We start from the raw sequence: 26,449 nt of genomic DNA, 5'->3' as shown, positions 1-26,449 counted from the left end.
CTCCCTGCCGGCTGGGCGGCAAGGAGAGATGGGCCCTGGCGGCCAATGAGAGCCTCAGGCGCTCGGGGTGTCCGCACTCAAGCCAATAGGAGCCGGGCAAGGACACCTGGGGCGGAGCCGGGACCCGGGGTTGGCCAGAACTCCTGCCACTCCAGAACGTCCCGCCCGTCAGACTCCGCCCGGACCTCGCCGCCGAGCTCGTTTATCCAGCGTGGCTGCCCATTCTCTTTCGTTTCTTTGCTCCTCTTCCCTGCCCCCCCCTTTCTTTTTAGGGGTCATAACTCTTTAAGAGAAACACTGAGCAACAAGCGTTTTAACATGCCAGCCCTGTGAGGTAGGTGCTATTGTGGCAGATGAAGAAACAGCCTTAGAATGAAAAGACTTGGCCAAGACCAGAATTGGGAAGTTTCCAGAAGGAAACTGGAAGCAGAGCCCCTGGCTCCTACCTTTACGTACATACTGGAAGATTAGGCATTTAAAATGACTTGGGGAACCCCTGTCACGTGCAAGGCGGAGGAATGAGATGAAATGAGTGCAAGAACTTTACATTCCAGGTGGGGAGACGTACATATGGCCAATAATGATGTGAGTGAGGTGGAAAGTACCAAGTGCTGGAAGCACATCCATTTGTTCATCCAACAGAGAGCTTAATATACACCATTTGCAGCCTCCTTCAAGCACACAGATCCCTAGATGGAATTCAGACAAAGAATTTGGGTGGGGAGAGTATCACATTTATTTTGTTTTTACACAAAAAAGAATATAGATAACAAAAACTGTCATTCATCCCAACATACAAATAACATCCGCTGATTTAAAAAGAAAAAGATGATTTTGAGCTATGCCTCGAATGGAAAGAACATCCAATTATGAGACACAAAGAAGGGAAAAGGGGGTTGATCAATATAACTAAGGAATTAGTGCAGGGAATGGAAGTCTAAGAGGAATTCAGGACAGCTGCAGTCTGGGGAGTGGGAGGCCAAGGGCACTATAGATAGAAATAAGGAATATGGAATTTGGATATGGAAATATGACATTAAGGATCTCTTCCTAAGGAGCATGGCGCCAGGAGCTTTGGAATCCAGAAAGATCTGGATTAAGTGTCACTGAAACAGACCCCTAAAGATAGAAGGTTCAAATAAGGTATATATTATAATCAGAAGCCAGTTCCCTTGCTTAAGGAACCACTTAAAAAGGGAGTTGTGACTTCATATATTGACTTAAGGAGCTTTATGCAGCAATGTATCCAGATATTTAGAACATGCCTTAAGTATTTCATTGGAATTGAGAGAACCCAGTAAAGCTGGGATCAAACAGGTGGGATGAGTCCAAATAGCTTCTGAAAGGTGAATTTCCAGTTATTTTGAAAAAGGACAGGATTGGCGGGTAAGAATCTGGGCAATAGAATAGATAGATCTAAAGAAGAGAGAGGTGATTAGTGGTTACCTAGGGCTGGGAGGCCGGGGTGGGGGGTCGGGGAGTGAGTGCTTAAAACGGTAGTGGGTTTCTTCTGGGGAGAAAGTGTTCTAAAATTGTGATGGTCGCACAACTGTGAAAATATACTAAAAACCATTGAACTGTACATTTTCAGTGCGTGAATTGTACGGTATGTGAATTATCTCTCACTGAAGGGTAAAAAGTCAAAGGTAGGATGGAACTGGTGAGTTATGTGAACTTAGCTGGTGGGTGATGGTGGGCTGCACTGGTCTCAAGACGGCTCCAAAGAGGCCAGGGGAACAAAGATAAAGGCAGAAGCAAAGTTGCCCAATAACTTGTTCATCTTTCTTCTCATTACACCCCTGAATGTGTAATATTGTGAGCTCTCGGGATCAGGAAGGGACAAATGGGAGGGAGCTCCTCCGAAGGGCAACTGGTTTGGAATCAAGAGATGGGCACGGCTTTTGAAGATGGAGGCTCAACTCACACATGGAAGAAAGAAAACTAGATTAAACAGGAAAAACGTGGAGCAGAGGAGGAGGAAAGGAAGAGAAGTCTAAAGAGAAAACAGAAGAGGGAAGAAGCAAAAAGAAGTGGCTTTTTTGCCCTTCTTCATAAACAAAGACCTTAGCAAATAGCACTGGCCGCCAGGGTTGTCTCCAGGCTGGCCGCAGCCCCTAACTCAACACTGTGGACGTTTTTTTGTTTTGTTTTGTTTTTTAATAAGGAGAAAGAGTAAGGGAGCTGTTAGCATTTCTGCTTGTCAAAGTAACACTAGCCCTGGGGCACCTGGGTGGCTTAGTCGTTAAGCCTGTGCCTTCGGCTTGGGTCATGGTCCGGAGTCCTGGGATCGAGCCCCGCATCGGGCTCCCTGCTCGGCGGGAAACCTGCTTCTCGCTCTCCCACTCCCCCTGCTTGTGTTCCCTCTCTTGCTGTGTCTCTGTCAAATAAATAAAAATCTTAAAAAATATATATTTTTACAGTAACACTAGCCCTCATAGAGCATTTACTGTGTGTCAGGTGCCGTCCTAAGAGCTTTGTGTGTGTGTATTTGATCCTCTCAACAACCCTACAAGTACTATCATCATCGCTTAAAATGAAGAAATTAAGGCACAGAATGGCAAAGCAATGTGTCCAAAGTGGACAGTTAGTAAATGGCAGAACCAGGACTTGACCCCCAGTGATCTGGCTCCAGTACACACCCCACGTCCTCAAAATAACATTAGCACAGTCGTTTAAATTCCACAGCTGCAAGTATAATTCCAGAATGACTCCTTTTTCTTCATTTGAAAAATAAGGTTCTTAACCCTGGCAATGCTGGAGCACTGCACAGCAACCTGGTCTGACAGTCATCCTCCCCACTTCAGAGTTGAGGAGACTAAGCCTCAGAGTTGAGATTTCCCAAAGTCAAACAGTTCATGAATGACAGGGTCAGCGCTGGAATTCGACTAACATCTTAACGTTTATACTTGGAAGCCGTTTAAACACACACACATTGGGACGCCTGGGTGGCTCAGTCAGTTAAGCATCCGACTCCTGATCCCAGCTGAGGTCTTGATCTCAGGGTTGTGAGTTCAAGCCCCACATTGGGCTCCATGCCCAGCAAAGATTCCACTTACAAACACCACACACACAGTGGTGTATTTATTTGGCAGTGGGAAGAAACAATAGAAATCTACTATTCTTTACTGTCGTTTCCTATGAAACTGTTTCTACAGTTCAAATGTTTTTGGGGTACCTGGGTGGCTCAGTTGGTTAAGCGTTCAACTCTTGGTTTCAGCTCAGGTCATGATCTCAGGGTCATGAGATCAAGCCCCATGTCAGGCTCCACGCTCAGTGCAGTGTGCTTGTCCCTTTCCCTACCCCTCCGTTCCTCCCTGCCTCAAGTAAATAAACCTTAAAAATATATATATGTTTTTTGCTAAGTTAACATTAGCTTTTGAACTTTTAGAAGAAGTGTCAAAGAAAATGGCAGAATCTTTGTCAGTCACCTTCTTTTGGGTTGTATCTTACAAATATCACCCAAACACGGAGTGTTTCTTTATATACAAAACGTGAGTAATAGCTGTTATACTAACCTCATAGGATTATTACCTGGATCAAAAGGACAACAGAACATAGATGCAATTTGTTATATATTACAGCATGTTGTATGAAGACAATAAACAAGGTCCCCAATCTGCCCCTTAACAGCCTGGTAGTTCCAGGTGTTGCTAATTTCCCTATTGGTAAAATGCAGGATAAATGCACCACATAGAAACACTGGAAGGACAAACGGGCAACACACAGAGAGCAGCTGGGAAAGGAGTTTGTACAGATGAATCCTGGATATGGACTTATGACCAAATAAATATGTTGGCCTTTTTTTCTAAGAGTACTTTCTTGTATGTCCAGAATTTGACCTTGTTCGTTTCATAGATAACAAAATAAAAGCTATTCATAGTACACTAGATGGGAAACAGCAGTGACGAAGTACTATAGTCACTAGATTCTGTGGATGTTTGCTCTGGAAGGAGCTTTTGGAGGACATCCTTTCTGGTTTTCTGGTTCCCTCAATCTGGAATCCTCAAGCCTTCCGCAGCTCCGACTTCAGAAGTGGGGAGGGGGCAGAACTCCTATTCACTTGGTGCACGTGCCTCACTTTGAGAAGGGCATACACGGTTCTCTTCCCACCCTTCCTGAACATTCTCTTCCAACGCCCAAGTGGTAATAGCAAGGTGGAAAGAGAATTGGCAAGAGTGGCCATAGGGACCCATAGCCACTTCTCCCGCTTGGAGGGAGAGGCACCAGGGAGAAAAGGTCACCATGGCACCATGACTTTCCTGGAAAGCCACCGCCATCATAGGACACACTGCCATACTCATGACAAAGGCCATCTGATTGGAGCAAATGAGAAGATTCTGATGGTGTGATTTGGACCTTTTAGGCTAAATAACCAAAAACTGTTTCAGTAACAGAAACCTTGTTGTTCTCAGCTCAGTTGTTGAAAATACAGTATTACAGGACCATAGAAACTTGAGGAATCACTAGCACTTTTTTTTTTTTAAAGATTTTATTTATTTATGTGACAGAGAGACAGCCAGCGAGAGAGGGAACACAGCAGGGGGAGTGGGAGAGGAAGAAGCAGGCTCCCAGCAGAGGAGCCCGATGTGGGACTCGATCCCGGAACGCCAGGATCACGCCCTGAGCCGAAGGCAGCCGCTTTAACGACTGCGCTACCCAGGCGCCCCATCACTAGCACTTCTAATACGTAGAGGAGGAAGGTCCAAGGTCCAAGGTCAGATAGCAGACTGAGGGCTAGAAATTGAGGCTTGTGACCTGCGATCTTGAGCTCTTGTTGATCTTCTCAAGGAGCTGACCTGCAGGCTCTGCCTAAATGTGATGTAGCTCCAAGATGCTTACTTATTAGCCCAGGGACTGTTAGGTAGTGACTGACCATCTATTATTGCATGCCACCTGGAGCACTCCTTCTATTCAGAGGCACAAGGCTAGCAAACACTGAACAATGATAAAATTAAGGCTGCAGATCTTTTTTTTTTTTAAGACTTTATTTATTTGACAGAGAGAGAGACAGCCAGCGAGAGAGGGAACACAAGCAGGGGGAGTGGGAGAGGAGGAAGCAGGCTCATAGCGGAGGAGCCTGATGTGGGGCTCGATCCCAGGACTCTGGGATCACGCCCTGAGCCGAAGGCAGATGCTTAACCGCTGTGCCACCCAGGCGCCCCAAGGCTGCAGATCTTTAAAGCTAACTAGGGAGCATAGTTTAAAGACCACTGAAGGCTGGACAGTTATTAGGGAAGCTTCGAGAAAATGTGACTTGAGCTGTGCTTTAAAGCAGAGCTTTCTGACCAGCAACTTGTGGACGAGATTCAGCCCACCCACAATTTGTTTGTATTCCACTGTGATGAGCCATAGTGGTTTTTTTCTTTCCCCAAACTCGGGAGCTTTCATACAAAAACCCCAATTCTGGAGTGTCACGAAAACTGCAACACTAGGCCTATATTCACCTTAGCAATAGGGCAAGAGCTAAGAGGCAGCTGCCCCCTTAGCCACAGCCTAAGTCCTCAGCTAAACACCCAGAGTTCATTCTCATTACCCCCCTGACTCCCTGGGAAGTGAGTGCGCTGTTCATGTTTTGGGAAATAGGAAGACAGCCCAGATAGGAGAGTAAGACACAAAAGTGAAGATGAGTGGGTATGTTATAGGGTGGGGGGACGGCTTTGCAAAGGGGAAAAATGTGTTCCCTAGGCCAAGACACATATCTGAAACTAGCAGAAGAGTCTGGTGAGAGCCTGGTGTGACCATCTCAATAAATAAACAAAAATAAAGCGTGTGATGCTGGTAAGTCAAGAATGGCGACTTCACATACAAAGGGCAACATACTCATTTTCCTTCTACTCAGTATCTTCATTTTGGCATATTTAAAAACAGAAACTTTTTTTTTTAAGATTTTATTTGTTTGTCAGAGAGAGAGCACAAGCCAAGGGAGCAGCAGGCAGAGGGAGAAGCAGGCTCCCCGCTGAGCAGGGAGCCCGTTGCGGGACTGGGTCCCAGGACCCTGGGATCATGACTTGAGCTGAAGGCAGACACTTAACAACTAAGCCACCCAGGCGTCCCAAAACACAAACATTTTAAAATTCACACAAAATTGTAACAAATTATCAATGAAAAGAAATATAACTTGTCTTGCATAATTACAACTGACTTCCTTTTACTGAAGCCCATTATACAGCACTGGTGGTAAGAGGGGTAGCTACCCTTTTTCTCCTAGTCAGGTTTGTACCCTACTTGGCTTAATCTATCCCAAGAGCTCTTCCGATGCTGGATTCAGCTCTTCCACTGGACTCACAGTATCCCAGTGCTCCTTTTCACAATCAATGCCCCAAATAGCCCAGGATGTTCAAAGGAGTCCATGAAAAAAAGAGAGTCCAAGGTCAGCCTGCAAATTCATCCTAACAAAAGGTAAAGAAGTTCTTCCAGACAGTTTTCGCTTGGAGGACCACAATTCAAGTTTACAAAATGTGCCTAACAATAAAGGAGGTTACGAAGCACCACCCCAGTGATCCCGCTACGTATTCACTTGAAGAGCGACTATTCACACCGTGGGTCTTGGCCTAGTTTCCCGTTACCTCTACTTTCTGTTAAATACCCAGAGAAAAATATTACAGCGCTCAGAAGACTTGGGAAGCTCGCAGACAATCTCTCCGTTTTAGGTCAGTTTAGCACGCTGTAATGATATCTGGCACCACCCAGTGGCAATCTTTTCTCATCTATGTGTGAAAAAAGAGCAACTCTGCAAACTTGTCATGGCAACAAAGAACACCTCAGTCAGTGAATAGAGAATCGAATAACGTTACAAATCCAACAAAAGCAGTTTCATTTTTTTTTTTTAAAGTTACCTTCTTTGAGGAGTTCAGATCATTTTAACATGGTTTTCCCTCAACAGAGAACTCAGGTAATTTTTAAAAAAACAAAGAAAAACAATTATTTTCTTCTCTAACTGTATAAATATACTGGCTTTAATATAAAATCACATGTGAGGAGGAAGGGCCCATCTGTAAGGGTGTTTAATTTTTCTTAAGGGAAAGCAGTAAAGTGTCCATACGTTAGTGCTTTAAAAATGAGAGAGAAACCCAGAGCTCTCGAATTCCTCGAGAAGTCTCCCAATTTTTAAACCATAATTATTTCTTCTGAGAAAAATCAAGTGGAATACAGGATGGCTCTGTCCCACAGGAACCTAAAACACAACCTCTCTTAATGTATATATAGAAAATATGTGTGTTGGGGCGCCTGGGTGGCTCAGTCGGTTGTGCATCCGACTCTCGATCTCAGCTGAGGTCTTATCTCAGGATCCTGAGTTCAGGACCCGCGTAAAAAAATGTGTGTGTGTGTGTGTTTGCACGTGCATGTGTGTGTGAACCAATGTGGGAAAAAAGCAAAGCCCTGGCTGTAGGATTTCTCAAATTATTATTATTTTTCTCAAACCGGATTCGATAAGAGTGTGGCAGGTTCAGAGTCTCTGGGGCTGCTGTTTAGATTACTGATCCTTTTGGGGCCAGGCCTTCCACTGGAAGGGTCTGAGTATCCGCTGCTACAGTGGGGAGCTAAGAGATGAGATGCCACGCTTGCCGCGGAAGAATTCTTTAAAATTTGAATATTTGGGTAACACGGACCAAGCTGCACCTTGATGTCCCATTTCTGACACTCACATTTTATGTTAAAAGTTCTGTTCACGGGGCGCCTGGGTGGCTCAGTCGGTTAAGCGTCTGCCTTTGGCTCAGGTCATGATCCCGGAGTCCTGGCATCAAGCCCTGCGTCACGCTTCTCCCTCTCTCTGCTGCTCCCCCTGCTTGTGCTGTCTCTGACAAACAAATAAATAAAATCTTAAAAAGAAAGTTCTGTTCTGCAAATGTCCATATTATCAACAGATACAGCAGATTTATATCATGGGATCTTCTGGAAAGTTACAGGGAAAAAACAGATCTTCATAGGAGGGGATTTGGGGGGGGTTGTTTTGTTTTGTGGTTTCTTAAATGTCAATGATCACAAAAACCTCCGGCTTCTCCTCATTATAGACCTGCATGGCTGAGTAGGTTATCGCCTTGACTTCAGTTCCCTAAAGTGGGGGTTAGAGAAAGAACGAGAAAGAAAAAGTGAACATCGAAATCAGAATCATTAACTCTAGCAACAACTGGCAGAAAGGCCAAATTTTGCTATTATCCTGAAAAACTGAAACCCCCATGAACCAAGCAGTTACTCGTACAGCATTCTACACTCGCCCGGCAACAATGCGACGCGCGCTCAGGGAAAGCGAGCCGGCTGGGCCGTAAGAGCCGCAGCTCGAATCCTGGCTTTGTTCCCACCTGGCTCCGCAGGCCGTCTGACCTCTCCAGCACCCCCTTTTCCGTTTGCCGAATGGCTTGGGTGGAGGAGCCCACAGCTCTCCTACTGCCTGGCTCAGGGCTCCTCCTCGAGACCTCCTGCTCGCAGGGTGACCCAGGGCCCGAGGAACACGGACTCTTCTCTCTTCCTCAGCTGCCTGCTCGCTTTACCTCATGGGGTTCTCTCTCCACGTGCTTGATACATGACACCCCCCTGCCCCTGCCCCGGTTTAGAACCACAGGATTAGATGTCCTCTTAGTTCCTTCCTGTTCTAGAAAAGAATCTACAAGAATTCTGTGCAGCGCCAAATGTATCAGGCAATAGGTGACTGGCATTTGCTAGCTCTGTGGCATAAAGGAAGTCTGAAGATTTCGCAGACAGATTTGAAAGGCACCTACCTTTGCTTTTTTCCCCTCTGCCATAATCGCCTGGTAAAAGCACAACCTAAATCCACTTCAACTTTCTTTCTGTGGCAGCAGACACCACGCTAACTGGTACACCTGAAGTCACGTGCACAGTCTCAGAAGGGTTCTCAGCACTGACCAGGGATTGATCCTACACTTGCCATTAAACCAAGCTTCTCACTCTCTGAAACGATTACTTTCCATCTGCGCCTCTAGCATCCCTCCCTCATTCTCACGCTCCGGCCGTGCCTCCTACAGAAAACGGGCAACCAGGAAGAACTGGCTCATCTCCCCCCATCAAACCACCTCCTGCATCTGTACTCACATTAGCTTGGGCTCCTGTTACAACGAACGGCCCAGCCCTGCTCCTATCAGAAGGCTGACCCCTGAACCTGGACACTCTATCCCCTCCCCCCCTTCCCAACTTAAGGTCTTTGCTCTGAAATGATCCTCTCCCTCTCCAGCATGATCCATTTGCCCCGAGGTCCTAGGTCACTGCCACATGGCCTACACTGGTGCTATAAAACCTCCTCGCTGAAACGAGACAAAACCAAAAACCTTCTCCCTTCCCCACCACATGCCCCTCTGGCTAGTACGGTTCTATCCTTATGCTCCCCTTTTCTCCAAAATCTTCGAAAGAATTGTCTCAATTCTGCCTCCACTTCCCTATCTCTCATTCATTAGCTCTCGGACTCACACATCTTTCCACTGATTAGTAAATCCAGTCAATTGTCAATCCTCATCTCACTCTGAGCGATTAGTCTCAAGAGCATTAGATATCTGGCTTTAGGGCACCCCTCTTCTTTTGCTCCCTCTCTCATGAGGCTCTCCTTCTCCTTTAATTTTTGGCTCCATCTCTTCCAAAGTTAGTGCCCCAGAGCTCAGTCCTCTTTATACTCTCTCTTATCTACACCTCCTTCCTTGGTAATCTTATTTAGTCCTATGGCTATGAATATTGTCTATTCAGTGATGGCTTCCAGACTGAGATTTCCAGATCTCCCTACCTCCTGAACAAGTCATCCTACAGACAAGTGCCTACTATGTGACATCTCCATTTAGATATCTAATATACACCTCAAACATACTATGTTCAAAAGAAAGTTCCACTGTGTCTTTTGTATTATAATTCACATGGCTCCCTCTCCTGGTTTCTCTCCCAAGGCTCCCTCACCAGGCTTCATTTCATTATGTTGTGCTTGAAGAAATGATACTGCAGCTCCCAGAAGCAACCGGGAGTCCTCAGTCACCCTCAACTAATTTAGGTCTCCTTAGCCTAAACACAAGGGTCAGCAAACTGCAAAATCACGGGCCAAATCCAGCCTGCCACCTGGTTTTGTACAGCCCCCCCACACTAAGAATGGTTTTTACATTTCTAAATGGTGGGGGGGGGAACCACAAAAGAGTGTCTCATGACATTTGAAAATGATATGAAATTCACATGTCAGTGTCCATGATGTTTTACTGGAATACAACCGCAGTCGTTCATGTATGTGTGGTCTGTGGCGGCCGTCGTGTTACAACAGAGGAGCTGAATGCTGCTCTTCTATTGCTTTCATTCCACGAAGCTTCCAACATGACCCAGCCCTTTCCAGAAAGATGTGCCTGCCCCTATTCCTCCATACAGATTTGACTGCTATAGAGTAAAGGCGCACAGGGTGGCCAATACAGGATCTGGAGATGCACAGAAAGGAGAAGGTGCTTCAGAGAACATCTAGTCCAACACCTTCATTAAAGGGAGAGCTACGGAGCTCAAAAAGCCAAAGGGACTTTTAAGTCTCACAAACATCTGTAGCTAACCTGACCCTAGGACCCAAGTACTGACTCCTAATCCACCAGATCAGATGTGTGAAGTCCCAGGGTTTAGACACGAGGTGGTCGGAGAAGTCTGAGGAAAACGACTTCACACCAGTTTATTAGAACTCACTGAGGTTTACCGTCATATACTGACTTTATGGTAAGGAAGCATAAAATGTTTTTAATGGCTGGATTTAAAAACATACCTGAGGGTGCTTGGACAATGAAAATTCTTCTCCCCACCTTGAGAAGGAAAATTAAAACATGATTAAGACTTCCAAGATTTCATATTTATTTATCCTTTACGTATTTTAAAATACACCTTATAAATGTGGTTCAGATATGAGAAAGCCAAAAGAGCTGGGAGGGGCAAGCAAGCTATAAATTTCAGTTTGACTGCCAGTAAATACAGCTGTCGAGGGGCTTCCGTGCTATAGCTATTTCAACAAGGCTGATGGTTGCCGTAAAAAAAAAAAAAAAAAAAGTGCCCTACTATCGTGTGTATGGGGTCGATTCTCAGTAGACGCTGTTTAATGACTACTGTTTCACAATAGCGTAGCATGCTCGAAATTTTCACTGTACTCAAGGCTACAGAACTAAGTAAATACCATCTCCTATTGCAGAAAGCAGGTCTGAGTACCGCAGAGGCAAAATACTACATGCTGTAATATGGTCTTAAATCGGTTTGCATTTTGTAACTTTTCAGAAAATGTCCATGGCCTGTATAGAGAAAGCCCCAGAAAGGTTGTCTCCTAGAACCTGGGGTAAGTATCTTCTCTCCCTTCAACACGAATGTGACTAGAGCTCACAGGAGGAGAAGCAGTAGTGGTAGCAGAAAGAACAAAGCCTTGTGTTGCTGTTTTTTTAAACTTATTTATTTGAGAGAAGAGGAAGAGAGCAGGGCTCAGGGAGGTGCATAGGGAGAAGAAGAGGGAGAGAGAATCCCAAGCAGACCCTGCCAAGTGCAGAACCCAACAGAGGGCCCAGTCCCACAACCCTGAGATCGTGACCTGAGCCAAAACCAAGAGTCTGACACTCAAGCGACTGTGCCACCTAGACACCCCAAAAGAACAAAGCTTTAAAATTCTGTTCAACTATGTATTAGCGAAGTACCCTTGGAGAAGCCTGACTCTTTACCCATTAAAAAAAAAAAGAAAAAAGAAAAAAGGAGGGGAAATAATAAAAGACCTCACTTTGCAAAGAAATAAATCAAATTTAACAAAAATTGGAAAAAATAGATTTTATATAGAAATAACCTAAAAGATATCCTTAGGTGACTGAAGAGATTTGGGAAACACCAAGTCCGATCAAAGAGATCGAATCCAGTGTTTGCAAACTCTGGAAGGAAAAGTGTAATTTGTTAACAGAAGGAACCAGTCTGAACAGAGTCCAGGTGTGAGGCTCTACGAGAAGGATTCGTCAGTGTTCCTGTCACCAAGCCAGGCTTCATGCAAAAAATTTTGACTCTAAAAATCAATAAACTGGGAATCAGGTTCAAGAACCAACACCAACTTCGTTCTGACAAACTTCTGGTCCTCCAAAGCTGAGGACCAAAGCCCTTGCTCCTCGGGCTCTTAAAGCTTAACCCGCAGAGCTCCACTGGGATGCGACTGGACCTCTGACTTCACATTTCTGTCTTCCTGCCTACTAGGTTCAGTGAAGAATTTTAACAACCTTCATGACTTGCTACTGAAAAGATTTTCAAAACATACCCAATTGAGCGTAATTTGAAATTTCTTTCATCAATGTGAAGTACTTTCACTTCCTAAAGAGGAAAAAAAATTCAATTTAAAAAGAACGTTCATAACAGACCATCTACTAAAACACATCTAAAAGTTGTCAGAACACTACGTTGTACACCTGAAACTAATATAATATTGTAGGTCAACTATATTTTCATTTACGGAAATATGTCTAGGTCATCCCCTTTCCTAGAAAATAATAGCATACGACTTCTCTGAAGCAAAGAAAATTAAAATGTTAACTAAAGTAGAATAAATGAAATATATTTCAAGGAAATAAGGTTTTTTCTTACATATTCAGGAGAAGTATTCTTGAAAAATGTACAATCTAAAAACATGAGTCAAGAAATTTCTCTGTAAAACAGAATAGGACAATACAGGATCTCAATCATTCTCAGCTCATTTTTAAATAACACTGTAGGCTCTTGACCTCTGTACGATAAGTGACCAGTTAGAAGCGTGTACGTAGCGGGGCTGGGAAGGGACAGAATGGAGGGCCCGTGGAAGCAAGGAGGGCCCTATGTGTTAGGTAAACGATGATGTTGGAGAGGGGTTCCCTTCTCGAGGTTGATGGCAACAAGCAATCTCCACTTGGCTTTTCCTTTTTCGTGTTAAGGAAAGCTGACAACAATTTTTAAATGTAGGCCAACATGGCCGAGCTACTAAATTTCCCATGGGGCAAAGGAACATATGGATGCACATAAATATAGTTCAAACTTGGGAGACATACAAAGTGTGGGCGAAGACAGCAGGTGCATTCTTATCACACAATCCTGATTAGCGACAAGTATATGGTAAGAGATCTAAATATTACAAAATGCATATACACGGGCGAAGTCAGGTTAACCCTATTTTCTGCAAAGCAGTATCATCTTATGTATCTGTATGGCTTGGGTTTGCATCATGTGTTCTATTCTCAATCACTTTTTTTTTTTTTTTTTTTAATCTGAACTAAGAACCCATTTGCTCAGGAAAAAAGAAACACCCTTGCTTACCCGGGGTATGAAGAATTCGTCAGCACTGAACTTATAAAGCCACTCATCCAAAAAGTGAAAGAGCAGAGACTGTAAGTCATCTCCTACACAGGGTCAAGAAGAATCATGATAGTATGACGTTGAACAATTCTTGTCTCTAAACACTTGTTTGAATTTAAAAGCGCAAGGAATTTCTTAGACTAGCTGAAGGAGGAAGAACAGGCTCGTCACTGATTTTGTCGTTCTTATTGTGAAAACCACTGAAGTCATGTAGAACACTGCACATTTGCATGACAATCTCTTCCCTGTGAATAAATCGGTTACCTTGGGTTTCTACTTCTACTGTTTGCAGGGGCTCCACAGTCCCAGTATCTGTCATGTAACCAAACATGGCCATTGCACACTGTTCAAATGCTTCCTCCAGAGTATCTCCCCACGCGTGTAACCTAGAGAAATACATTCATGCCCTGTGTAATAAAATCTACAGCAAGAGAGAAAACTTGACAGCGGGGTCAAAATAAAATCAGCATGATAAATACAAATCCAAAGGCCTCAATCAATCTAACGGATGGAAACCGGGTTCTTTTAAACCATCATTTTCGTGTTGTAAAGGAACCAAAATAGGAAGAGAGAATTAACACTAGGGACATCAAGATTAAAACATCAGACTTCCTATTTAAGAACATGATTTCAAAGGCATAAATTGCAGGTGTGTACTCACTGGACATCTGCTGTATGATCCAAATCTGAGGGAGAGAGGGAAAAATACATAGGTCATTAAACTTGACTTGCAAATCACAAGGAACTCTAGTTCATTATTAAGAACATTATCCTTCAGGGCGCCTGGGTGGCTCAGTTGGTTGGGCGACTGATTCCAGCTCAGGTCATAATCCCAGGGTCCTAAGATGGAGACCCTGTGTTGGGCTCCCCACTTAGCGGAGAGCCTGCTTCTCCCTCTCCTTCTGCGCCACCCCCCAGCCCATTTTCTCTCCCTCTCAAATAAATAAATAATATCCTAAAAAAAAAAACCAAAACACATTATTCTTCAAAAGCAAGAAAATGTGGGGCAAACCTCACCTTTTGCTATCCATTTACATAAGAAAGTTAATTGCCTTGTTAAAGGTTATTTTCTAAAAAGTCAGGGTTTGTATTTAAATGACAATTTCTGGAAGGCAGCAGGGACAGGAGCTTCTAGGTGATCTAAAGTGTCTAATACATCGTGGTATCTCAATAATGCTATTTCCTGCCATTAGTTACTTTTCCTAAACAAAACAAATCTTTTCTAAATATCTGCTGTGTGAATGATCAAAATTCTAGGAACTACCTCATCATCAAAGACACAAAATTCCAGATTTCTCTGTCTCACCTTTTCATGAACAGCTAACCCAATCCTATACAAAATAGGTTCGTCTTTTTTTTTTTTTTAAGATTTTATTTATTTATTCAACAGAGATAGAGACAGCCAGCGAGAGAGGGAACACAAGCAGGGGGAGTGGGAGAGGAAGACGCAGGCTCCCAGCAGAGGAGCCTGATGTGGGGCTCGATCCCACAACGCCAGGATCACGCCCTGAGCCGAAGGCAGACGCTTAACCGCTGTGCCACCCAGGCGCCCCAAAATAGGTTCGTCTTTTTAAAAGAAGAGCCAAGTTTTTTATTCGTTGATTTCTTTCATATGAAGTATTCCTCAATGATGCCCTTGCCTAATACAGTGGTTTTAGAAAGTAAACTCTGCAATGTGTTTACGAGCTTTCCCCCGATATCCCCACAGGAATACCCGAAAGTAACACCATTCCTATCACGAACTCCCACTGGATCTGTTATCTCAACATTTCAGTCTATTCTTCACTGGTATCATGACTTCTATCAGTTTTTCCCACTTAGGATCATAGAATATTCAGGCTAGAAGGAAGCCATGGAGCTCATTTATTACAATTCCCTCACTTACGAGAAGAAACCTGGGGTGCCTAGCTGGCTTGGTTTGCAGAGTATGCGACGCTTGATCATGATCCTGAGTTCAAGCCTCATGTTGGGAGTAGAGATTATTAAGAAAAAAAAGAAAAAATTTTTTAAAGGAAAAAACCTGAAATCATAGAGATCGTGTGACTTTAGTTAAAGACTACTGTTGATTAGAGGCAACGCTGGGCCTAGAACTGAGACGTCCCTAACGCCAGGCTAGCAGACTTTGCACCGTTAACACAGTCTCTTGGTGGCACTCAAAGTTCAAATACTCTTAACTCACTCAAAAATATTCCTGTGGACGGAACACATTTTAGGCACCAGGAGAGATGATAAACGAGTTTAAATGACAGATATTAACCCTAGAAAAATGAACGCCTGTGTCCGGAATGCTCATAGCATCTTATTCCCCCAAATTAAAAACCAAATATCAAGCAACGGAAGAAGAGATAAACAAAGACGCAATGCAGTACTGCTCAGTGATAAAACAGTGCGACCTACTGACTCATGCACTAATATGAATCCCAAAAACGTTAAATGGAAACTGCAGAACTCTCAGCACCTAAGACCTGTATCCAAAACCCCTGCGCCAAGAGTGATCAAACTTCAGCACAGCTGGGCTTCGAACAGCGTAAACCCTGTTCCCAGAATCACCCCAGCCCGAGGGCATGAGACTACCTGCTGGAAAAAGCGCTACAGAGCCAGAATTTGCTGTTTGTTTCAGCCCAAACCTGACAGCCCTTAACCTCCCTTTCTTACAGCATTTACTAAAAAGGGCTTACAATAGTGAATATTTATCCCTTAGAACTCAGCATGGTCCTTCTCAAGGACTCCACAGCCATTCCTTTGAAATGTAATCATCAGGAAGGACTCCCAGTTCCTGTGGGAGGACAGAATCCGAATGGTAACTGCCTGCTACCAAATACTGCAGGCCTAATTGGATTTATAGACTAACCACTTGTAATTTTTCACTCCTCTGATTCCACTGAGCTCCCTCTCTCCCCTCTTCTGCATTTGCCCTTTAAAAGGTCCCATCACCTCTGTGCAATTCAGAATGGAGCTCAGCTCTTTCTCTTACTGTAGTTACTGAATAAAATCCCATTCACCACTTTAATGTCCATTTGATACTGCGTGAAGAAGCCAGGCATAAAAGAATCTATACCGTGTGGTTCCACTTGCGTGAAACTCTAAAACAGGCTCTGGTGATAGAAATCCAAACTGTCTGCCTCAAAGTAAGGATGTGGGTGGGGGCTCACAGGAAAAAAGCAAAAAGGAATTTTCTAGGGTGATGGAAATGTTCTATAGCCTGATTGGAGTTTGGTTACAATCCAATGTAAAATACACTCCAATGATAAATACGTATATATTTCTGTTTACCAAACTTTTTTAAAAACATTTTTAAATAATCTCTACACCCGCTGTGGGGTTCAAACTCACAACCCTGAGATCAAGAGTGGCATGCTGGGGCGCCTGGGTGGCACAGCGGTTAGGCGTCTGCCTTCGGCTCAGGGCGTGATCCCGGCGTTATGGGATCGAGCCCCACATCAGGCTCCTCCGCTATGAGCCTGCTTCTTCCTCTCCCACTCCCCCTGCTTGTGTTCCCTCTCTCGCTGGCTGTCTCTATCTCTGTCAAATAAATAAATAAAATCTTTAAAAAAAAAAAAAAAAAAGAGTGGCATGCTCTGCTGACTGAGCCGGCCAAGCGCCCCTCTGTTTATCAAAACTTATTGGACTTTACACTTAATATCTGAGCACTTTTACTATATATATGTAAATTATACCTTGATTTAAAAAAAAAATTTAAAAGGGGGCGCCTGGGTGGTTCAGATGGTTGAGAGTCCGACTCTTGGTTTCAGCCCAGGTCATGATCTCAGGGTGGTGAGATCAATGTCCACATGCGCTCAACCTGCTTGAGATTCTCTCTCCATCTGACTCTCCCCCCTCACCCCCCAGCACTCTCGCTCTTGCTCTGTCACTCTCTCAAAAAATAACTAAATAAATCTTTAAAAAACAATTTAAAACGACAACGACAGATTGCTAAAGTGCAGTAGTTCTCAAAGATTTTGGTCTCAGGAACACTTTACTCAAGTATTTTAGAAGACCCCAGAGAGGTCTGGTTCATATGGGTTGTATCTGTCAATATTTACCATACCAGAAATTTTAACTGAAAAAACTTTTAAATACTTATTCGTTTAAAAATAACAGCACCTGGGGCGCCTGGGTGGCACAGCGGTTAAGTGTCTGCCTTCGGCTCAGGGCGTGATCCTGGCGTTATGGGATCGAGCCCCACGTCAGGCTCCTCCGCTATGAGCCTGCTTCTTCCTCTCCCACTCCCCCTGCTTGTGTTCCCTCTCTCGCTGGCTGTCTCTATCCTGTCGAATAAATAAATAAAATCTTTAAAAAAAAATAATTGGCCTTTAAAAAAAATAAAAATAAAAATAAAATAAAATAAAATAAAAAATAAAAATAACAGCACCTGGCTGGCTTAGCAAAGTAGGACATGCAACTCTTGTAAGCTCTTGTCAGTCTGAACCCCACATTGGGGGTAGAGATTACTTACAAAGAACATTTTTTTAAAATAATTAAAAAATAAAAATAAAACCATTTTATTGAACATATATTGCATATCTTTATGAAAAATAACCATATTTTCCCAAAACTTTAGGGAGAAGAGTGCCACTGTTTATGCAAGTGTTTTTATTTATTTATTTATTTTTAAAGATTTTATTTATTTATTTGACAGGACAGAGACAGCCAGCGAGAGAGGGAACACAAGCAGGGGGAGTGGGAGAGGAAGAAGCAGGCTCATAGCAGAGGAGCCTGACGTGGGGCTCGATCCCATAACGCCGGGATCACGCCCTGAGCCGAAGGCAGACGCTTAACCGCTGTGCCACCCAGGCGCCCCTATGCAAGTGTTTTTAATGTCGGATTTTCAAGGTGCTGCAGTACATTGATGTGGCTGAAGTACATACATCAAATGAACCTCACAGATATGCTGGAGGAAAAGGCAGGAGCATCTTAATAGACTTTCGAAAAACTACATACAGTCTTCCTTGATGGTACACCAAAACTAGTAACGTGTTAGTTTTTTATTTAATTTTTTCTAAAGATTTACTTACTTATTTGAGAGAGAGGAAGAGAGAGAGAGTACCCAGGGGGGAGGGAGAGAGAGTCTTAAGCAGACTCCATGCTGAATTCAGAGCCCCACTCAGGGCTTGATCTCACGACCCTCAGATCACAACCCGAGCCCAAACCAAGAGTTAGATGCTTAACCAACTGTGCCACCCAGGTGCCCCTGAAATATGCTGGTTTTTTTAAAGGTTAGTTGCAATGTGGATTTTGAAGCTGTAACAATGAATTTTTGTGCTCTGTAACGTTAAAATCCATTGCTCTATCTTGTGCCTAAAATGGATCTTATCTGTGCCTGATTGTATAAAATCAAAGTACTGGTCTTTTGAAAAATACCAGTTCAGTGTACCTGGGTGGCTCAGTTGGTTAAGCATCTGCCTCCAGCTCAGGTCATGATCTCAGAGTCCTGGGATTGAGCCCCGCATCGGGATCCCTGCTCAGTGGGGAGTCTCTTCTCCCTCTCTTTCTACCCCTCCCCCCATCAGTCTCTCTCTCTCCCGTGCTCTCTCAAATAAATAAAATATTTAAAAAAAAATACCAGTTCATTGATTTATACAGATAATGTTGACACATTTAATTATATGGAATGAAATCACATATACATATATATTTGTAAATATCACCATCAATCTCATCACAAAGATCTTTAATTACTGGGAAACTGTCAAGCTCATGATGGTTTTCCATCAATGGTTTTCCAAATTCTGAGTTTCACTCAAAACCTTGACTTTTATCATTGCCAACAAATATTGTTATTTATTTATTTAAAAGAATTTATTATTATTATTTAAATTTATTTAAAGAAATTATGTGCCAAATAGCCCTGTCTGAATAACAATACTATATCTTTCAGTCATTCTTTGGGGAGGAAAAAAAAAAAAAGCAACAGGGGTTTCATGAAAAACAAGAACAAAACAAAAACACAAACAAAAAACGCAGCTCACAACTCAGTTACACCGTTCTTTTCCTCAAGGTAATCATCAATACTTTGACAACCAGCAGAAACACTTTATGCGTAATTCCCATTTTGTTTCCCAGAATATTAAAAAGACATGTACTCAGTGGTCAAGATTTAATAAAATTGGCAGTCCTTACTGATTCATCAAGGACATCTTTAAGTCAAAATAACTTTTTCTTTTAAGTACACGGCGGGAAGGAATCAAGTGACTCCCAGCACAATTCAGGGCGGCTGCCTCAAGCGGGGCTAAAGGTCCAGCAGTTTTACCCTTTCAATGCTTTTGCACCATCAGCACAAATATCAACACAGTAAAAGACCAAATATCTCAGTATTATTATGAAAATAGTTCTGACATCACAGATCCTCTGAAAGGGTCTGGGAAACCCCAGGGGTCCAAGGACCACACTTGGAGAACTGAAAACTATGGAATAGGAAATAAATTTAACTTGGACTGAGGGGTTCAGTTAAGAATTCCCAAAGGAGGGGCGCCTGGGTGGCTCAGTCGTTAAGCATCTGCCTTCGGCTCAGGGCGTGATCCCGGCGTTCTGGGATCGAGTCCCACATCAGGCTCCTCTGCTATGAGCCTGCTTCTTCCTCTCCCACTCCCCGGCTGTGTTCCCTCTCTCGCTGGCTGTCTCTCTGTCAAATAAATATAATCTTTAAAAAAAAAAAAAAAAAAAAAGAATTCCCAAAGGAAACAAGACTTAACACCGGAAGAGCCAAGGGACTAAGGGTGATCTCAATGTGTTTGCTCATTCTCTTACTCCCCATTTCTGCTCAGTGCCCGATACACAACAGGTGTTCAATCATATTGCTGACTGAATAAATGAGATGACAACTATGCTGAGTCTGAAAGGAAAAACAGAGCCACAGGAGAAGCTTGGGGGGGGGGGTCTGGGGGCCGTCTGTGGAAAGAAATGGAACTGCGAGAAAATACAGACTAATCTGACATTACATCAATTCAAAGACTGTACAAGACGCTGGCAAGTAGAATCCAGTACACGACCAAGTGGGATTTATTCGTGGAATGCCAAGATTAAATTATTAGGAAACAGATTAATTTAACTCATATAAATGCATGATCCTCTCCATAGATATAATCATGAAACACATCATAAAAATATTAACAGGATTTTTCAGCAAAAGGTTTTTTCTGTACAACAAATTAAAAATTAAACTAGCTTTCTTTCTTCTCTCCTTCTTAATTGCTGTATTTACTGAATGTTTTTGCGGTATAGTAAAAATACATATTTGGTCTTTGTCTCTGGTTTCTGGCAAAGCTCCTAAAACCCTCGGATTTCCCTAAGTGATGAGTGTCTTGTTATTCATTAATAATCCCCTTCTGTCCACACCTGAGTCTATGCTACTGCAGTTACTCAGGGTACGGCTTCTAGATAGCCTTAGAATGGGGCAGTCACCAGGATGATCAAACACGTGATTAAAGAGTCGGAACTTTTCAACCCACCCCCTCACCGATGAGTGTGTGTTTGGCCTGTGGAGAGTGGAGCAGGAGACTGAACTAGAGACTCTTTTAAAGATTTGGAGAACATCCCATTGGTGAACTTATCAAGGTGCTAGGAGGATGACAAGCCCAGAGGTGTCTGAAAGTTCCAAGCCCCTCTCCCCATACCTTGCCCAATGCATGGCCTTTGTTTGACTGTTCCTTAGTTGTATCCCCTATAATAAACTGGTTAACCCAAGTAAAGCATTTACCTGAGTTCATAAATTGTTCTAGCAAATTACTGAACTTGAGCCCAAGGGGGGTTGGAGGGGATGCATGGGAACACCAGAAACTGCAACTGGCTAGGCAGAAGTGTAGGTAGCCCAGGTGCCCCCTTTGAGGCTGGTGTCTGAAGTGGGAGCAGCCCTGTGGAACTGAGCCCTTAACCAGTGGGGTCTGTGCTAATTCTGGGGAGTTAGTGTCAGAAACGAATTGAATTGATGGACACCTAGTTGGTGTCGGAGAACTGGGACACTGCCTGATGCGGAGAAACTATACATTTCAGGTCAGAAGTGCTGTCAGCGGCGGGGCACCTGGGTGGCTCAGTTGGTTAAGTATCCGAGTCTTGATTTCAGCTCAGGTCATGATCTCAGGGTCGTGGGACTGAGCCCCAAGTCGGGCTCTGTGCTCAGTGCAGTGTCTGCTCCAGATTCTCTCTCCCTTTCCCTTTGCCAACCCCCCTCCCCTGCTCTCTCTCAAAATAGTAAAATCTTACAAAAAAAAAAAAAAGGGGTGTCAGAGGAAAGAAAACAGAGTTTTATAATGCATATATTATGATAAGACAGTACAGCATTCAAAATTCAAAGTGTGCAATGAAAAAAATTTGGAGATGATTGCCCAAGAGTATCAGCTAAAAATTATACTAACTATAAGAGAATTCCATAAAAAGGCAGTGTAGAAAATTAATTATACAACTCAATAACTTTCACAGTTATAATCAATAACAAGATAGAGAAGATATCATTAAGAAAGGATCATTTACATTTACATCAGAAACAAAAAAGATGTGGGGCACCTGGCGGGCTCTGTCGGTACAACATGCAACTCTTGATCTCAGGGTCATGAGTCTGAGCTCCCCGTTGGGCACAGAGATTACTCAAAAAAAACAAAAACACAAGCAAACAAAAAAGATGAAATACCTAAAAATAACCTCAGGATACATAAAGTAAGATTTGAATACTCTATTCCTAGAGAAAAAAAGCTAATATAAATATTAAAGCTTTAATTCTCCCTAAATTCATAATTAATATGAATGAAAAAATACCAATAGCAATTTTTTAATATGTGGTTTACTTTATTTTTTTTAAGTTTGCATTTATTTAAGTAATCTCTACACCCAACGTGGGGACCAACATGGAGCCTACTTAAAAAAATAATAATAAATAATAGGAAAGGAGGTGAAAGGTAGCCAAATATATGCCACTCTGGCATAAAGATTATTTTGAGCTGAAGACAAATGAGAGAAGGTATAAGAAAAACTTTCTGGGGCGCCTGGGTGGCACAGCAGTTAAAGCGTCTGCCTTCGGCTCAGGGCGTGATCCCGGCGTTCTGGGATCGAGCCCCACATCAGGCTCCTCTGCTATGAGCCTGTTTCTTCCTCTCCCACTCCCCCTGCTTGTGTTCCCTCTCTCGCTGGCTGTCTCTATCTCTGTCAAATAAATAAAAAAATCTTTAAAAAAAAAAAAAGAAAAGAAAAGCTTTCTGCCTTCCCCACTATATGCCTAAAACAAATTTGTAAAAGTGCTCCCCACTGCCTATCAGCAAGGACAGAAATTAATCATCAGAGAAAACTCTAGACCCTTATCCACCCAGAGTCAGCACCAGAGAAATCTACGCAATAAAGTTTCCTAACTAGCCCTCATCTTCCATTAGTCCCCCCCATACATTTATCTTCCCACAATTGGCTGCCGCACAAGTACCAAGTGCTTTTCCTTTGTCTTGTCATTGCTCTACAAAATTACTGCTCCTGTCAAGATGCTATGTAAGCTCAAGTTCTTCATTGCTGAAGCTGAGTGATTATACATGAAAGTCATCATACCATTCCCTTAGTTTTGCATATATTTATATATAGCTGGCCTTTATGTACATACAGGAAAAAAAGCAAGACTGGCAAGAAAGCGGGGCGCCTGGGTGGTTCAGTTGGTTAAGCGTCCCTGTCTTGATTTCGGCTCAGGTCATGATCCCAGATCGTGATCTCAGTTGCTGAGATCAAGCCCCATGCTGGGCTCTGCACTGGGTGTGGAGCCTGCTTAAGATCTTAAGATTCTCTCTCTCTGCCCCACCCCCACTCTTTCTCACTCGCTCACTCTCAACAACAACAAAAGAATGGCAGGAAAGGGGCAAATAACGATGGGAGAGTGTCCTACAAAATATTAAAAGACAGAATAAAGCCTCAATAATTAAAACTACAGCACTGGCACGTAAGAAGAGAGACGGAACAAAGGAACGGTACACTTAAGTCCAGCCCCAGAACTAAATATAGGTAGGGGAATTCTGCATATGATAAAGATGTCCCATTTGAATCACAGGGGAAAAGACAGACTGCTGAAGAAATGAAGTCAGAACATCTGGTAAGTCATCTGGAAAATAACTGAATCAGATACTTAATTTCTACCTTACTCTAATCCGGATGTAGTCAAGATTAAAACAAGAACAATCTATAACTATCAGCAAAAATATGGGTCTCACAAATATGAGCAAGAAAAAACCAAACACAAAAGGTAGACATACTGGGGATGCCTGGCTGGCTCAGTCAGTAGAGCATGCAAACTCTTGACCTCTGGGTTGTGAGTTCAAGCCCCATGCTGGGTATGGAGCCTACTTAAAATTTAAAAAAGAAAGAAAAGGAAAGGAAAGAAGAGAAAGTCATACTGTATAATTCCATTTATATAATGTACAAAAACAGGCAAAGCTAATCTATGATGTTAACGGTCCGGCTAAGGTGGGGGGGGGGCTTGGCGGCTCCTGGCTGGCTCAGTTGGTGGAGCGAGAGGGTTGATCTGGGGGTTGTGAGTTCAACCCCCACACTGGGTGTAGAGATTATTTAAAAATAAAATCTTAAAAAAAAAAGGTCAGGCTAACAAAAGTAGGGAGAATGGTAGTAATTGGAAAGGAGCATGAGATGGGCTGCTGGGCCGCTATAATATTATTTATCCATCTGATCATTAGTTATACAGGTGTATTCAGTTTGTGAACATCCACTCACGATATATGTACTCTTCAGTGAATGTATTATATCCTTCAAAAAAACTTTTTATTTCCAGGGGCGCCTGGCTGGCTCAGTTCTTAAAGCATGCAACTCTTGATCTCCGGGTGGTGAGTTCAAGCCCCACATTGGTGTAGACCTTACTTAAAAAAAAAAAAAAAAAAAAGTTTTCATTTCCAAATGTACTAGAAGAAAACATAGGAGAATTATTTTACAATCTCAGAGTGGGCAAAGCCTTCCCAAGTATGACTTCCCAGATGCCAGAAAAAAAGTTAACAAATTTCACTATATAAAAATAAATTTCTACAGAGTAAACAAACAAAAAAACCACCCAATAGAAAAATGCGTAAGAATACAAATGTACACATCCCAGAAGCGGACATACAAATAGCTCCACATATACAGAAATATGTTCAACCTCACTTATAATTTTAAAAATGCAATTAATATGACAAGATATTTAAACTGGAAAAGACCAAAAAGTATGGTTATACGGTAAAAGAGTCAAAGTGAGAGGAAAGAGGGACGCTCATACAATGCTAGTGAGAGTATAAACTGGCACAATCTCACGGGAGATCAATTTAGCAATAATTGTTAAAATTAAAAATATACATATCCTTTGACAAATCAGTGTAACTTCTGGAAATTTACAGATACACTTGCACATGTGCAAAACAATGGATGCAAAAGTATATCCACTGCTGCATTGTTTCTAATAACGAAAGATTAGAAATAACATAAATGTCTATCAGCTGGAAACCGGTTAAATAAAGTAAATGTTAGAACATCTTTGCATGTATACATAAGAAAATGGTAAGGGCTGCTGACGACCTGGAGCGTAAGATTAGATGGCTGGGGATCAGGGCTGAAAGACTTTCACACTGCATACCTGTTGTACTTTTTGAATTAGATATAAGACTTATTAAAAATAATTTTTAAAAACTGTTTTTAAGGGGTCTCTGGGTGGCTCGGTCGGTTGAGCGGCTGCCTTTGGCTCAGGTCATGATCTCAGGGTCCTCAAATGGAGCCCCCCTGTAGGGCTCCCGGCTCAGTGGGGAGTCGGCTTCTCCCTCTTCTTCTACTCTTCCCCCTCCCTGCTCGTGCTCACATGCGCTCTCTTTCAAATAAATAAATAAAATCTTTAAAAAAAATTTTTTTAAGAGAAAAAAGTTACGGAGATATGAAAGTTCAGAACCTAGTAAGCCAAGGTAAATAAACTCTACAGAGGACAATAGAATATTAGTGAGATTTTCAAGTAGAAAAATAAAAGTCAGATTTGTGCTCCCCAAACCATAGCAACCTTTAGTTTCAGATTTATTATTATCTCATTTACTCCTGGTTTTGCCATGAACAGCTTAGTAACTTAAGGCAAATCACATAACCTTTCTTTGCACTTTAGTTCCTTCACCTGAGGAGTAAATGAGATAATAAATCTGAAACTATAGTGCAGATTCTGATCTTCTATATAAACGTTTAGCTATCATCCCTAAAGGTTGCTATGGTTTGGGGAGCACAAATCTGACTTTTATTTTTCTACTTGAAAATCTCACTAATATTCTATTGTCCTCTGTAGGTTATGTGATTTGCCTTAAGTTACTAAGCTGTTCATGGCAAAACCAGGTCTTTTTACTAAAAACACGATCCAGGTAAAAAACCAAGTTAGAACTTCCCTACTCAGCTTTCTAAGTCCTCTAACGTAACCACAGTCTAACCACCCCACTGTTGGAGATACATACGGGCGACAATTCGGCAAACGCTTGAAAACACGATTGTCTTTAGAATGAATACGCTGGTAAAACCCCACAAAATTATGTGACTAGGTAAATGTAGAAAAAGTTCAAGAGACTGTATATGTGGCAACCCAGTTTCCCGACTCTCAGACCAGGTGGCTTTTTCCTTCAGCATCCCCCGGACAAGGACCTACAATACAGGGTAAAATGGGATCAAGCCTGAAGCACCTTAAGGGGTAAAGCGGTAGGCGAGGCCGGAAGACCTGGGCAAGGAAAAAAGGGCATGAGAGAAGTGAGCCATCTTACTCACACTCGTACTTCCTAATGACTGGAGGATACTTGGCCTTGATCGCCTTCTGCTCTTCAGTCAAATTGTAATCTCTAACATCTTCCCCTTCCTGCGCCATAATTGCAGCACTGGACACTCTACTTCCGCCCTTCATTAGCCGGACTTCAGCCCTGATTTACAACTTCCGCCCTAGACTCCGCCCCCTTGGCCCGCCCCCTTAAAGGACCAGGACTCCATTCTCACAGATGTACTTTATACCGTAAGACTTCTGTTCTAGGGCCCGCGCTAGGAGCACATCTTTAATAGGCTAAGGCCCTATTTTCTGCGTTTGCTTCATCTGTTCTTTCTAAGAACTAAGGAAAGAAATAAATTGGAGGACCTGGGAGGAGGGAAACACTTGAACTAGACACCCCTATGTCTGAGTGGTTAGAAGCTTTTTCTTTCCGCC

At 42.8% G+C, this 26,449-nt stretch overlaps 1 protein-coding gene across 2 annotated transcripts; it reads right to left on the bottom strand.

The window, feature by feature from the left end:
- Positions 1-6,782: 6,782 nt before the first annotated feature.
- On the bottom strand, positions 6,783-26,180 carry TSLIG1 (tRNA splicing ligase complex subunit 1). Of its 2 annotated transcripts, none has more exons than XM_045782319.2 (7): positions 26,023-26,180; positions 13,955-13,979; positions 13,558-13,679; positions 13,255-13,337; positions 12,230-12,282; positions 10,724-10,760; positions 6,783-8,053 (listed from the first exon to the last, which is right to left on the bottom strand). In XM_045782319.2, exons 1-7 carry the CDS (start codon positions 26,153-26,155, stop codon positions 7,967-7,969), a joined length of 540 nt encoding a protein of 179 aa, XP_045638275.1. In that variant the 5' UTR covers positions 26,156-26,180; the 3' UTR covers positions 6,783-7,966. The 2 variants fall into 2 exon arrangements, with proteins under 2 accessions (XP_045638275.1, XP_045638276.1); XM_045782320.2 differs by lacking the exon at positions 26,023-26,180 and adding an exon at positions 17,398-17,527.
- Positions 26,181-26,449: the final 269 nt, after the last annotated feature.

This window comes from Ursus americanus, chromosome 33, assembly GCF_024610735.1.
Source record: "Ursus americanus isolate L20-20 chromosome 33, mUrsAme1.1.p, whole genome shotgun sequence".
In the NCBI taxonomy this organism is placed as follows: Eukaryota; Metazoa; Chordata; class Mammalia; order Carnivora; family Ursidae; genus Ursus; species Ursus americanus.
This window is presented reverse-complemented; position numbering and strand designations above follow the sequence as displayed.